Raw genomic sequence first — 14530 nt, forward strand, 5'->3', positions numbered from 1 at the left:
CTGGGATAACTCCCACTCTTGCCCTCTCTCCGGAGAGGTGGACACCACAGTGTCTTGGGACAGATGCTGAGGAAGATGAGAATGTCCTTACTGGTTGGTGTTAGAGTAAGGGTGAGTTTCCGTCCTCTGGAACATGTTGTTCATGGCAAGGAGCTCCGATTCCTCCTGCTGGGGCCCTGGTCACTGTTTCCAGTCATTCATGGCCATCCAGAAAGTCCCCCACCAGAGGAAGTGAAGGGAGCGAGGGAGCAATTTTGTGGGAGAGGAGAGGCTTTCTTGTGGCTTAGAGGTGGCCACATGAAAAATTATGTTTTCCTGTTTTTCTGTTTGAAATGGTGTGTATTTAAGTGTACATTTTCTGTAATGAATAGCAGCTCTGCATTTGGGTACAAAGCGAGAAACATTTCCAGAAAGAGTCCTAGAGTACAGTGTTGGAACACAGTAAGACCAGAAAGCATTTACTGCTATTGCTAATGCTGCAAACAGCTTTACTTTCAAAGCAACAATTTTTGATTCATGTATCTATGGCCTTGGATAGAAGAGCATTTTAAAATTACATCTTTCGTCCTCCCTCCTTCCTGTTTGTTTGTCAGTTGTACACAATATCCAGCCACCTGCCCAAGTACATCATATATTCTTTCCTTTTGTTTAATCTCGGAGTTGCCCTTCATATTCCACTGAGTAGAGAGTGCAGCAGAACACTGCGCATACTTACAGCAGCCATCATGTCCTGTGGCTCTAATCAGCTGTTAGATAAATTTTAAAAAACAAAAGTTTATTTGTGTATGAGCCTAATTAACAGATATGCCATCTGCCTCAAATATTAGAAGAAGGGAGAATCATTCCATTTTTTTGAGTCCAGGTTTATGTTTTCCTCTGTGTGAATAGGAGATACAGTTTAAAGAATCTCTGTGGGCTGCAAAAATGTCTCAGGAACCTGGCCCATTTGGGTTTATAGACAGCCTGCTTCTCCTTGCCAATTTAAACAATGCACCTTAAAGGTTCAAACTGCTTCAGTTTGAACTCAGGTATTATTCAGTCGGGAATCGGTGTGAATTCCTGGTATATCTTTACAGCCCAGGTCTGGCGGGTGCCAGCACTTCCTGATGAGGCAATGGAAAAGAGGTAAGGATGCTGTTGGCAGGTGTTGGCAGTCGCATATGTTTACAGCACTGTTATACTAAAGGAAAATAAAAAGACATGATGCCAACGTTACAGCCATTTGCTGTCTAACAGGTGGCCTTTGAGTTTGGGTTAAGACATATTGGTCTACCTCAGAGTTTTTGAACCTTGTCACTTGGAGTGTCATCCAGCGTAGCATCAAGATGAGAAGGTCATGCCTACTCTGCTAAAGCTGCCCTGAGGCCCTGGTGCCACTGATCCCAAGTGATGTTCACTTTTTCTAATGGGAGTAGGCAGCCTCTCCTGCCTGTCGTCTTCTCTGTGAGAGGTCCAGGAAGGTATTTTTGATCCATTGTTTTTCTAGCCAGCAGTCTTGTTTTCATGGGGTTCCATAGGGTTCAATTTGTTTTGCTTCTTCTTTGATGGACTCTGGTGTTTTGAGGATGGTGATGGTACAGAGAGGTATTTTTCATCCTTGCATAATGCAACCAGTGTTGCCAAATGCTTTAACCAGTGTTTGATTGGTAGTTGAGGTGTGCATGAGTTGGATGATGATATAGGACCACTGTGCAGGAGTGCTTTCATCTTCCCTTCTGACCTTCTTTCGTCTAGCCTTGAAGCTGACTCTGTCATTTGAATACAGATTTCATCACTTTGTCACCTCAGGAGTAACAGATGTAGTTATTAATTCAATGCAAGTTGCAGTGCAGTCTAATTAAGGCTGAAGAAATTGAAACTGGTCCTGCATATTAAGGGCAGGTCTAACCAGCAATGCAAGTCCAGCATTGGCTTCCTGCTTGTTTCCACACAGAGGAGAAAGTGCTGGATTGTGCAGAGCATCCACGTTGCTCATGCACTTGCAGAAGAGCAGAGCAATGGAAATGCACGATCTGTCATCAAGTACATCGTCCATTTGTATAAATGCGTGATGAAACCTCTATTTGTAGACTAACAAAAAATAAACTCATTTCTCTTGAGGAGGTCTTAGCTGAACTTCCATTCCTGTCAGCATATGCCTGTCTGTCAGCAAATATTTTTACTGTTGTGTCAAAGAAATATATTGATCCTACCAAAAGTTGGCTGACAGTTGAAGTATGTAGTACCCAATTAAGATTGTTGTTATATTTTATGAAGCGGAGTGTCCAGGAGGATGCAGAAATGGAGGTTTTTGCAACGAAAGACATGTCTGTGAATGTCCAGATGGATTTTACGGGCCTCACTGTGAGAAAGGTAATTTTAAAAAAATCTACTCAGATGTCTTCTTTACCATAATCTCAACAAAACTGTAGCTACTGCACCGTAGCCTCTCCTAAAAGAATGGCCTATTCCAAAGATTTCATATATTCTGAGTCCACACATGTAAGAGAATTAATGTCATCATCCGTGATCAACATGAACTGCTTACAAGAAAGATGTTTTCTCTCTAAGAGATTGCTTTTAACAAAAACTGACACAATAGTTAAGTGATCCTTAATCACAGGGAATCCATCTGGCAAAAAGATTAAATAAAATTCTTCTACTAATGGGAAACAAAGTACGGGACTTTTGTTGTTCAGCATTTGTTTATTTGGAGATAAGATCTAATTTGGAGGCAGGCTGACAACAAAGATGTGGAAGATGAAGGAAAGAGTCTCCTTTTCCTTTCCATTAGTGATTAAGAGCCCCAAACGACATTTCCAGGAGTGAGGGACCAAGAAATTGAGTGACTTGGCAACAGAATTAGCTCTTCCTCCTGTCTCTTCCTCACCTCCCCCAGTGGGAGACCCTCCGGGGGGTGACTTGAGATGGAGCAAACCATCCCCATGGGCATCCTATTCCAATGGCATCCTTCACAGAGCTCCCAGATGCTCTGGCTACATCCAAAATACTAAGTCCAAAGGATGAGTTCTCTGGCCTGGAGGCCAACTGGGATGGTGCAGTTTGCATGCATATGTTTAATAAACTCTCTCACCTTCCAAAAAAAACACCCTCCAAACTCCCTGCTGGGAGGAGCCCATGGCCTCTGCTCGCCAAGGGGCTGTGCCCACGAGGGTTTGCTGGTTGGCCAGGGACAAAGCCATACCAGGAATGGCTCCAACTATTTCACAAGATGGATGATCCTGTGCCCCTGCTTGGCCCCATTCCTGGGTGCTGTTTAACTCACTAGTACGGCCCCAGCCTCACTCCGTGTACCAGTTGTGAGTAACCACGGAACGAAACATTGCCGCCTGATGTGCCTCCCTGGAAGAGCCTGATGGGGGTGGCCACAACTTCAGAGAAGGCTTGGGAGAGCAGACGAGCTCTGGAGAGCGTTCACAGGGAGTGTGCATAACAGTTTGGCCACCAAACCAGGCCACGTGACAGTCTCCCCTAGCCTAAATTAGGTATCCATGATTATGCTCGGGTATGCAGAGGGAGAAGGGAGGGTTCAATGTAAAGACGTCCTGGGAACCCCACTGAATTGCTGACACCTCTGAGCGCAGAGAGTTATAGAGAGAAAGGGACTTCAGATATCCAGAGGGTGTAGGTGGGCACTTTGCTCTTCCCAGTTTGGAATTAAATGGTACAAGAGGCAATTTCTGCTTGCATAGAGAATTTGAACATATGTAAGCGGATTTGAACATAATTGAATCTTCACTTTTTTAGTAAAGCTATATACAAATTGCCAGATACAAACCAGAGATGTAATTGATTTAACCCACTTACAAAGATGCTTTACAAAAATGAGTCGTTACATTCAGTAGAAGGAAAAGTAGCTTAAGGGGGCAATGTGCTGTGTACTCAAATAGACAATTGCTATCACACCGGTGATGTTTTTTCTGTTCCTCCTGCTCCTCAGCGCTGTGTGCTCCTCGCTGCATGAACGGTGGGCTCTGCATTACACCTGGCCTCTGCATCTGCCCCCCGGGGTTCTACGGCATCAACTGCGACAAAGGTAACCACCATCTAACTCCACCCCAGGCTCCATATCCATCAACATCTCTTTATTCCCCTGTGTTAGTTTCCTTCTAGGACCGGATTTTGGAAAGTCAGGCAAGTGATGAATTAAGTAAGTTTTGAAACACGTCGTTTTGTGATTTCTCAAATAGATGCTTTGGCACAACCTGGGAGCTGCTGGAAGTGCTTTCACAGCTGGATGTGCCGGCATCCATATACACTAGCTCAGTGAAGGGTAATTTAGGTAATCTCTTTAGTTGATCCATTGAAAGCTGTGCGACCTGCCACTAAATTCACTTATATTTCTGGCCTGGGAAAAACAGTCATCACTATTTGAACTCTAGTTTCATGGAGTAAAATTAGTTTTACTAATTAGTTAGTCCATTAATTTGCTGCATCTGGACACATGAATAAATATGTGCTGTGTTCATTTTCGTTGCATTGAGGCACAGGAAGGATAAAAAGGAAGAATCAGTTGTTTAGAACAGTAATTTGGAACAGTCCCTGCTACCATGTATTAAAAAACAAGTAGTTTCCTGTAGAACTATAACTGGCCTGCTCATGGCAGAGAAGATTACAGAACATCATGTTGCATTTACTGTTGCAGAACTGTATGAAGTAATGACAAAATGCAAAAGTTCCTTGTGGACTTACCAGCAAAATAATGGGAACCTCCCTAGGCCTTTAGGTATGCTTGCACAAATGGTTGTGGTCAAAGTCCTTCTGACTTGTATCTAGTCCTTGATGAGACCTTTACTGTATTTAAAAACTGTTTCCAAAATGCACTTTAATGAAATTCTCCCAATGTCTTGAAAGATAGTGAATTGTAAGATTAATGTGAATCCCAGCGGTTTGGCAAAAAGTCATGTCTAATACAATGTAAGTAATTTGGCAGGTGAGACACAGCATTTGCGTCTGTGTCACCACACAGCACAAACTTACAAGTGTTTCTTTCTAGTTAAACCTCAAATATCCCAAGGCACTAATTAAGAAGCGTTAATGAAGTGTCCTCTCGTAGAAGTTACTCCCAGTCCTAGGTTGTGCTCCTTTTATCAGACACTGGCAGTTTCACTAGCGATAGCGACTTGGTCCTTCAACGGGCTTTATATGTGAGGTTTGATAAAGATGTAACACGATCTGTCCTCGGGGATCTCATTGCTGTATTGTTCACTTGTCTCTTTCTATATTGACTTGTGTGCGTGCCCACGTAAAACAATCTGTAGGAAAAAAAAGCCCCACGTTTCAGTCTTCCTTTCTAAACCAGATGAAAAGATGTTAATGCAACTTTTTTAAACCTACTCCATGCTTATTTATGATGAGCAGCAGAAAACATTACAGCCAAGTCGGACTGAGCTCATATTAGTGACTTAGTTCATTCCTATTTTGTTTCAGCAAACTGTACAACAACCTGTTTCAACGGAGGAACGTGTTTCTACCTGGGAAAATGCATCTGTCCTTCGGGCTACGAAGGAGACCAATGCGAAATTAGTGAGTATCATCTCCCTGTGCTTGCTTTCCCTAACATCGACTCATTCTAGTGCCAGTGTCTGAAGGATGAAGCGCCCCCTGCTTCTGCTGGGCTCACAGCGAGGGTCCCACAGGGCAGGTTGGGGCCCTCGGAGTCAGATGCCGCATGACTCCAAACGCGTTTCTTACTGATAAATTTGACACCTTGCTAGGCCATCTCATCCCATACCTTGTTTTGTTTTTACTAGTTACTGGGCTTGGTAACAACCCTCAAGCCATAAGTATGCAAGCAATGCCCTGCGGCAGACAGATGTGCTGCTGTGCCAAGCCCATGTGGAGCCGCTATTTTCAAACATTAACGGCAATTCGCACTTGGGCACAGCAGATTAGGTTTGAGCCCGCACCTTTGAAAGGGCTGCTATAATCTGGGAATGGAAGGGTTTTGGGGCAAAGGGAGGACTGAACCGTAAGAGCTGGGAGCTTTCACTTCACGTATTAAGTTGCATTCACATGGCGACTTGAAAATCCGTGTCGCAAACATCAAAAGACTTGCCATTTTCAGAAGTTTAGCATCAAAGAGATTCAAAATATTTTAGCTCATGGCTGATCTAAGTGTGCTGTGTAAAGCTGGGGGCGGAGATATGGCCAGGCTGGAACAGACCTGGGAGGTCAGCTGTCAAGTATTTGATCTCACTAAAAGAAGAGTTTTCTCACAGCTCTGTTAAATTGGATTAATTCTATAGTTCCCCACACTTAAATAGAGTATGAGCATTTCGGTTTTGAGAACATACACCCAGGCTGTTCTTTCTGGGCTTAGAGCTTCTAAGAGGACACTGTGCAAGGAGCTTCCCCTGCTGTAAATAATCTCACTGATGTTCCCCAGCGCCTTCACAGGAGCATGGAGATCTCCATTTGGCCTGGGGTACGTAAGAGCTGATTTCTTAATATTTATCACTAGAGACAGGCTCCTCTCATGGTTATGAAATCTGTATCATCAAATACTTTGGAAACACATGGAAATAAACTCCAATGCGCTGTCAGTCAGTACAGGACAATAAATTAATTACTGTGCAAAGGAAGAACATAGATACCATAAGACCTGGGTTTTGCTCAGTATTTATGTTTAGATAAACAGTAGATGTATGTAAATGTTTCACCATATTTCTGTACATTACAAGGCATTTTGCAACTCCTTTTACCTAATCAAAACTGGAGCCAAAAGGAAGCTTTATTGTTATTAAATTAATAAAGATGAGATGTCAGCAAGAACAACAGCGTGGGTTTCCACTGAATTTACCTTTGCTTACATCAAATTCAAATTTTACAGTCTGACAGAATCTCATTTCTTTCTTCAGTCCCCAAGAAGTCAACTGCTGATACTTCTCAGATAATGAATACGGCTTGGTTCAAAGTTTGAGAAGCATGTATTTTATGTCAATGGTGGTTTTTTGAAGACAATTCTTAGAACTGGTATTACAGCACGTATAATTAAGGGTGCTGCACTTAACTGGCCTGTCCCAGGGGCTCTTAAGCTCATTGTTGTCTACTGCGAGTTGGGATAGGTACAACTGACTTTGGCTTCTTGCAAAGGCTTACCTGTGCAACTCAAGTTAAATTAATTAAAGCACTTGCATTAAACTAGTTTCTGTACAAAGGAAAGGAAAAAAAAAATCAGCTAAGAGCTAAACTGGGATCATGTTGATGGGAGCAAGGAAAGCTATGCACTTGCCTTGGCTTTTGTGAAGCTGGGACAGTAATTGTTAGACCATGATTGATGGCTGCTACCACCTCTGGGCACAGCACCAGTGCCAGCACAACAGTGGAAGACTGCAAGAAATGCTAGACAAGGCTTAGAAACACCAGAGGAGAAACACAACTCAGTCTGATTTCTTAGATCCAGGGCCAGCTACATTCAGTCATGGGGGTCTTGAAATAACAAGGGGAGAAAACCTTTCGGCAGGCAGAAAGCCATCTTCTGAAAATGGCAAAGTTGTTTTTTTGGGTTTTTTTTTAATATTGCTCAAAGATATTGAGTGGTTGTCTAATAGTTGAATCACTCTCTAAGACTCCTGGGAAATGGACTGGATCCAGTCTACTACACTAACAAGCCTTCACAGTCTTCCAGATTTTTTCTAGCTATAGTTATGCATTGTCTCTAATTAGTGTTTCGGTTTGAGTCCAGAGAGTTTTGCTTTGTTTTGGATTCCTCCCCCACTTGTCTGTTTTGTTGCTTTTCCCATTTCTTAGTCAATACTAGAGAGAGTTATTACTCTTTCCCTCATTCTGTGGAAATATCTTAGTCCAAAGTTAATTGAGCTGTTTTGAGCCAAACACTTGCCTAATGCAACTCAGTCGAAGTTGGTATCACACCCCTTGACCCATATTCTCCGGATCTACTTCAAGAACGAGGAAAATTCCTGGATTTCCTTAGCATTGCTCTTTTGGGTTGTTAATTACTTGGGGTCCAAATGCTTGCAAATTAGAATACCTAAAGGTTCCCTCTCCAGAGTCTCCTGCGGGGAAATTGTGCTTTTGCAGAAACTCTCCTTAGCACGTTTGTTGTGTTGTTTGGTTATGAAGCTTATTTCAGGGCTATTAAAATAATTATGCACATTAGGAACAAATGTTTCTTTTATATTGACAATACACACATGCATGGCAGAAGCCTGCCGGCATTGAGAGCTGAGCAAGCACTACCTGGGGTACTGAGGTCCCAGGGGGGCAGGTCATGAGATGAGTGCATGTGCCAAGGTTTTCAGCACAGCAAGCCAGTGTTGATGCTTAAATTATCATGTGCAAGTCTCAGTTAACATCCTTTTTTTAAAAAAAAAGGTAAGGAAAAGAAGCAGTTTGCTGCTCCAGGTTCTAGTTTTTGATTGCTCACAGATTCAGGTAAATATTAGTGCTAAATCTAGGAAGGGCTTTTTTCGTCTTTTCTGAAGAATCTAGAAAACGTTTTGGGATTGGAAAAGATGAAAAAAGGTTTTGGATGACAGTGAGAAAAGCTGCACTAATACATATGGCCACTGAGGAGGCAAGAGGCTGAGGGTGTAGTTCCTGATGGCCCAAGAGTGTCCAGGGATGTGTCAGTGAGTGTCCCTTGGCCTGGGGGTGACCTAGCTCATGGGCACTGTGCTCACCCTTCCTAGACATGAGTGAAGATTTAATTAATTCAATAATGCAGATTATAAGAAGGGATTGACAGTCTGGTGATGGGAGACTTGATGTTAAGTTTGAGGAAGGCCCTTGGTGTGAGTCAGGCCCAGCAGAAACTTGAGTGTGGATCTCCTCCACCAACACGGACATCCTCCCTCTCAGGCGAGCCAGGGCCAAACAGCGGTGTCAGACCCAGCCTCTTCCTTTGGCAAAGTGTGAATGTGAGGGAAAACAATTTCCAGACCAAAAGCCTTGAAAAATTTCTGCCAGTTCTAATTACTGTTAGCAAAGACGCTCTGTTCTTTGCAAACAGGAAAGAAGGGCGTGCTTTTTTGGTGCGCCTTTAGTTTCTGAGCTGTGGTGTGGAAGAGCCCTCATTGCACCACCCACAGCATTGTGGTGCTCCACAGCCACAAGCTGATGGTCCCAGACAATCGAGTTATTGCCTGCAAGGAGCTGCCATACCTGCTGGTTCCTGAGCATCCTGTTGCTTAAAATCTCTCTTGGACACCAACATGTTTTCTTCTGCTTGTGCTCCCTGGGTGTGGATCCCACTCTTTGTAAAAACGGAGTCTGGACACTGCTGCCTCCCCAACAAAGAGTGAGGAGAGCAGGAGGCAATACTGACCGGTGGCACAGGGGACTCTGCGGAGCCCGAGTGGCACAAATCCAGGCAAGAGCTGCACAGACACATGGGCTTTGGCCACATCAAACTATTGTCATATTTTCAAAGCAGGAGAATGCATATAAGCTGGAAGCACAGACCTGTAGCAGAGTCTTCCTGATGGATCATAGAATCATAGAATCTTCATGGTTGGAAAGGACCTTTGAGATCATCAAGTCCAACCATACACACACAAAGAAACAACCTACAATCTCTGCCACTAGAGCATGCCCTGAAGTGCCACATCTAGACGTTTCTTAAACACCTCTAGGGATGGTGACTCAACCACCTCCCTGGGCAGGCTGTTCCAGTGCCTGACCACTCTTTCAGTAAAGTAATTCTTCCTAATATCTAATCTAAACCTCCCCTGCCCCAACTTCAGACCATTTCCTCTGGTCCTGTCATTATTCACCTGGGAGAAGAGGCCAACACCCACCTCTCTCCAACCTCCTTTCAGGTAGTTGTAGAGGGCAGTGAGGTCTCCCCTCAGCCTCCTCTTCTCCAAGCTAAACATGCCCAGCTCCCTCAGCCTCTCCTCATATGACCTGGTCTCCAGACCTCTCACCAGCCTGGTAGCTCTCCTCTGGACACACTCCAGGACTTCAATGTCCCTCTTGTACAGAGGGGCCCAGAAATGAACACAGCACTCGAGGTGAGGCCTCACCAGTGCCGAGTACAGAGGCACCATCACTTCCCTGCTTCTGCTGGCCACGCTATTCCTGATACAAGCCAGAATGCTGTTGGCCTTCTTGGCCACCTGGGCACACTGCTGGCTCACGTTAAGCTGGCCGTCCACCAGCACCCCCAGGTCCTTTTCTGCTGGGCAGCTTTCCAGCCACTCTTCCCCAAGCCTGTAGCATTGCTTGGGGTTGTTGTGACCGAAATGCAGGACCCGGCACTTGGCCTTATTAAACCTCATACAGTTGGCCTTGGCCCATCGATCCAGCCTGTCCAGGTCCCTCTGTAGAGCCTTCCTGCCCTCAAGCAGTTCAACACTCCCACCTAGTTTGGTGTCATCTGCAAACTTACTGAGGGTGCACTCAATCCCCTCATCCAGATCGTTGATAAAGATATTAAACAAAACTGATCCATAGTGCACACTCTTACACCGGCATCTGAGGAGGTTTTGGGGCACAAGGCAGGCTTCTCAGACACTTGTCTGCGGTAGGTGCAGGGGACTGAGACCATTGTTTTTGACTTATAGGTAAATGCCATCAGCCCTGTCGAAATGGAGGCAAATGTACCGGTAAGAATAAATGCAAGTGCTCCAAAGGCTACCAGGGAGACCTGTGTTCAAAGCGTAAGTACCAGAGAGCCACTCCGTCAGTCCTTGTTGAAGGAGCATCAGGCTGTCTGTACAGTATCTTTCTACATAATGTCATCACTAATTGTTTGTTGTCAAAGTATTTCAGATTAATTTACTTTCTGGACGTACAGCATACATCAGACTTAAGGGAATTATGAGAACAGAAACGTTTTTTCACAAAAGCCTCCCCACAGTCTCTTCTGTAGTCTGACTTTCTATGAAACAGCAATGTTTCGGCTCAGTAATAGCAGTTTAGTAATAGAGAAATGCTTAATAAAATGTCCATGCATTGACACATTAAAATCCAATGGGAGAACTTGTGAGAGGGATGCTGGGGGCTTCCCTCCTTCTCCCACCAATTCTGGTGTACGCTCAGCTCTGCTGTTCTGCCTGCTTCTCTCTGCCAGAGACTGAGCCAGACCTTGCAGGGGAACTGGGGGGGTGAGATGTTCTGGGGCTCTGCACACGCTCAATGCAAAGTCACAGATTTACTGTGAGAGCCCCCGCCCATGCCAGGACCAACCCACGTTGAGGAGCAACAGCAGGGAAAGAAAATATGCAAATATTTGCAAATATGCAACTCTGCCTCTGGATGAAATGTCAAGAGGTCAGGCGTATGCCCTCGCTTTCTTACAGCTGTCTGCGAACCCGGCTGTGGCCTCTACGGCACCTGCACTGAGCCCAACAAATGCCAGTGCAAAGAAGGCTGGCACGGGAGACACTGCAATAAAAGTAAGTGATAAACAAACCCCGAGAGCCCTAATCGGGGTCTTACACATCTGATGTTATACAGAAATAACCGCTTCAAGAGCCTTTCCAGCATCATTAACGATACCGCACTCCATTTTTTCTAATCTTTAATCCAAATAATAAAATGAAGATTTTCAAGATTCCGTAACTTTACCTACTTAAAAAAACCTCAGAATCATTTAAAAGTGTTTTACCAAGATCACCCTTGTATTAGAAATTCCAGAATCTGGTATTAACCAGATTTCTAGATGACCTCATGTGTCTTCCACCCATGGTTTGTGAGGGATTTAAAGTCCTTCAGTACTCCTCAGTAATGTCAGCTGGCTTTAAAATGTTGGGTAGGCATTTTTAGAAATAAAACTCTGTCAGGCTTTAAAGCTGATTGATTAAAACTTAGAAAAAATGAAATGTCCTTCAGAAACTTTGGGGAAAACTTGAAGAGTTACACAAGATTATGCTTCCTGACTTCAGCATTTTCTCCTCCCCTTCCCCACCCATCCTCCACAGACCACAAAAGGTATTGTCCCAAAGCAAAGTCAAAGTCCTTAAAATTGATTTCTGTTGTGCTTATTGACCCATTTGACACCCAGTGAGGCAACTGATCATTTCACTGGATTTAGAGTAGCACGATAAAATTATGTGAAAGGCAATTGGGTATATCCAGTAAGAACTTCGGATTTAATTTTATATTTCACGTGCAATGCTGCTGTAGCAGCAGACCTTCAAGAGACATTCTGTGCCTTTTTTCATGAAGTATTAATGTTTATCTTAAACACTGTTAGCTAATGATTCACATTTAATGTTTTAAGTATCAATAATAATAAAAAAGTTAAAAACACTTGCAGCTATAAAATCCACGAATTAGCCATAAGAAACATGAATCTTACATTGCAGCATCAACTGAATAATCATTTTTATTAAATGCTGGTGATGCCTGTGATTTGTATCACATTAAAATATGTTAGAATAAATATAGTTGTTTCATTAAAAAATCAGTATTATCTAACTAAAATGGATTATGCTGTGAAAATTAGGTTTGGGGGGTCCACTTTTCTGCTGTTGGCTAGTGGACCTGTATATAAGTATTAAGTATTTATGTCATTCCCTGAAGGAGAAATACCATTAATATAAGTTATGGTTAGAAAAAATGGATCTTCTTGTAATACGCTTCTCATAAAGAACTGAGATAGCAAGTGAAAAAAATATGTACTATGGATGAAAATCGCCGAAGAAGTAATTACCAGTACAACAAAACCAAAACTCGTGACTGCCGTGTTATGAGGAATCAATAGCCACACTTCATTGTCAGCTCCGAGGTTTTCCATCTTCAATTACTTGACATTTGGGTACAGTCCCACTGTGTTTAACACTGCAAAAGTCTCTTTGTATTCAGCAAAGAAACTGAGAACAGGCCGTTTGGGTAAAATTCACCCCCATTTTAAGTGCCAATGTAGGGCTTAAATTGCTCATGCAAGTCTTCGTGCAGTGCAATTCACTCTTTTCAGCTAAAACCAAACATCTCCTGATCTTGGGAGGAGATTTATAGTTAATTTAAGAGGCTTGCTCCATACTCCATCAAATGAATGGCTCTGTGGTAAAGCTGCTTTCTTAAAAAGAAGTGGATAAAAAAAATTGAACGTGGTACTCAGGTTTTCAAAGTAATTTCCATGAGCTTTAAGTAATGAGATGGGTAAGTGAAACTATAAATAATTACAACATAATACTTGGGATTCCGTTTTTATTGTTTGTTTTCATTTTCCACAACAAAGCAGCTCTGCTAAGCCTGTTTCAGACTGCTTTTTTTCCCCCTGTAGGTGTTTATTGTCGATGCTGTTCTTTCTCCTTGCATTCAGCCATAAACTGAAGCCAAGCTCAGGTAGCTGGCGCAGATTGTCCCGGGGGGGATTCTTATGCCCCTCTTTAGAGCCCGTCGCCGGCAGATCAGTGTGACTGTCACCCACTGACGTGGACTGTGCATGTGTGAACCCAGGGCTGAGTGACAGCCTGGGCACGCTGATGGTCCCCTGGGCTCCCTGGCGAGGCGAGAGCATCTCTACATCTGGCAGCACCTCGTCCATCCCGGGGGGCGCAGAGAGGGGCGAGCACTTGCGTAAGGCAAAGTAGCAAAATCCTTTGTTTGAACTGGGGGGGGGGGAGTGTTTCCACTTGAAATATTAGCGGTGGATCACAATCCTGCTTCTGTGGTTTCTTTTCTCTTGAACTGGATAATTTTCCAGGGTACGGAGCCAGCGGTCTGAGCGCCCTGAGGCCAGCAGGCAGCAAGCACAGGCAGCACACGCCTTCGCCGAAAAAGGCCGAGGAGAGGCATGTTCCACCCGAATCCAATTATATCTGGTGAACTCCAACATCTGAAACGGTTCGAGTTACACAAAGTTCATAGCCTTCATTAACCTCTCATGGATTGAATGTTAAAACGCTGTTCATTACAGTTAAGATTACCGGCTGGAATTTTATTAGCTTCATTATAAACCACTGAGCTGATATTTACTATTCCTTTTAAGTTTTATAAATACTTCTATAGCATGATTATATAGGCTTCTTCTTTCAGTGCTTTCAATGGTGTTTTGTACTATACTTCAGTTATGTTTAAACTTCCTTTTTTGATTATATAGCTGCAAATATTTTCCAAAAATTAAGTAACAATATTCAAGCAGAAAGCTTCATAGATGCTAACCTGAATCATTTCAATGACTACAGATTTAATTTGCCTAAGACAAAAGAAAGGTGCTTTTTACATTTTTGCTATTGTGTATTTAGACTTTTCCCTAAGAAAAATAAATAAAATAAATAAGTTACCTAATTTAAAAACTGAATAACTCAATTCAATGTTATTTTTGGCCTTGCAGTTTTGCAAAGTACTGTGTACTAAAATACACCATGGTGGTGCCATTTAAGCAACATAATATATTGTAAACAAAGTAGAACTATAATGTATGAACTTTCTGTATCAGCTTGAAGCAATATAATATATTGTAAACAAAACAGCTCTTATGTAACAAACTTTTTATACTGATGGTTATGTGTAAAATAAAGAAGCTGCTTTAGTTTTTTGAGTACTGCTCTGTGTGGCCTGCTCCGGGCTCACTGGCACTGGGTTGGAACGATGGCTTCTCTAGAGCACCCTCATA

General features: G+C 43.1%; 1 protein-coding gene across 1 annotated transcript in view; it reads left to right on the top strand.

The window, feature by feature from the left end:
• WIF1 (WNT inhibitory factor 1) overlaps positions 1 to 14120 on the top strand; it is a 47176-nt gene extending 33056 nt beyond the window's left edge. The window contains exons 5-10 of the mRNA XM_063324075.1: positions 2257 to 2352; positions 3941 to 4036; positions 5431 to 5526; positions 10530 to 10625; positions 11268 to 11363; positions 13619 to 14120. Of these exons, the coding sequence (XP_063180145.1) occupies positions 2257 to 2352; positions 3941 to 4036; positions 5431 to 5526; positions 10530 to 10625; positions 11268 to 11363; positions 13619 to 13740 (602 nt within the window). The 3' untranslated portion in view covers positions 13741 to 14120. The remainder of the gene's footprint in view (positions 1 to 2256; positions 2353 to 3940; positions 4037 to 5430; positions 5527 to 10529; positions 10626 to 11267; positions 11364 to 13618) is intronic.
• The last annotated feature ends 410 nt before the right edge of the window (positions 14121 to 14530 follow it).

This window comes from Chroicocephalus ridibundus, chromosome 1, assembly GCF_963924245.1.
Source record: "Chroicocephalus ridibundus chromosome 1, bChrRid1.1, whole genome shotgun sequence".
In the NCBI taxonomy this organism is placed as follows: domain Eukaryota; kingdom Metazoa; phylum Chordata; class Aves; order Charadriiformes; family Laridae; genus Chroicocephalus; species Chroicocephalus ridibundus.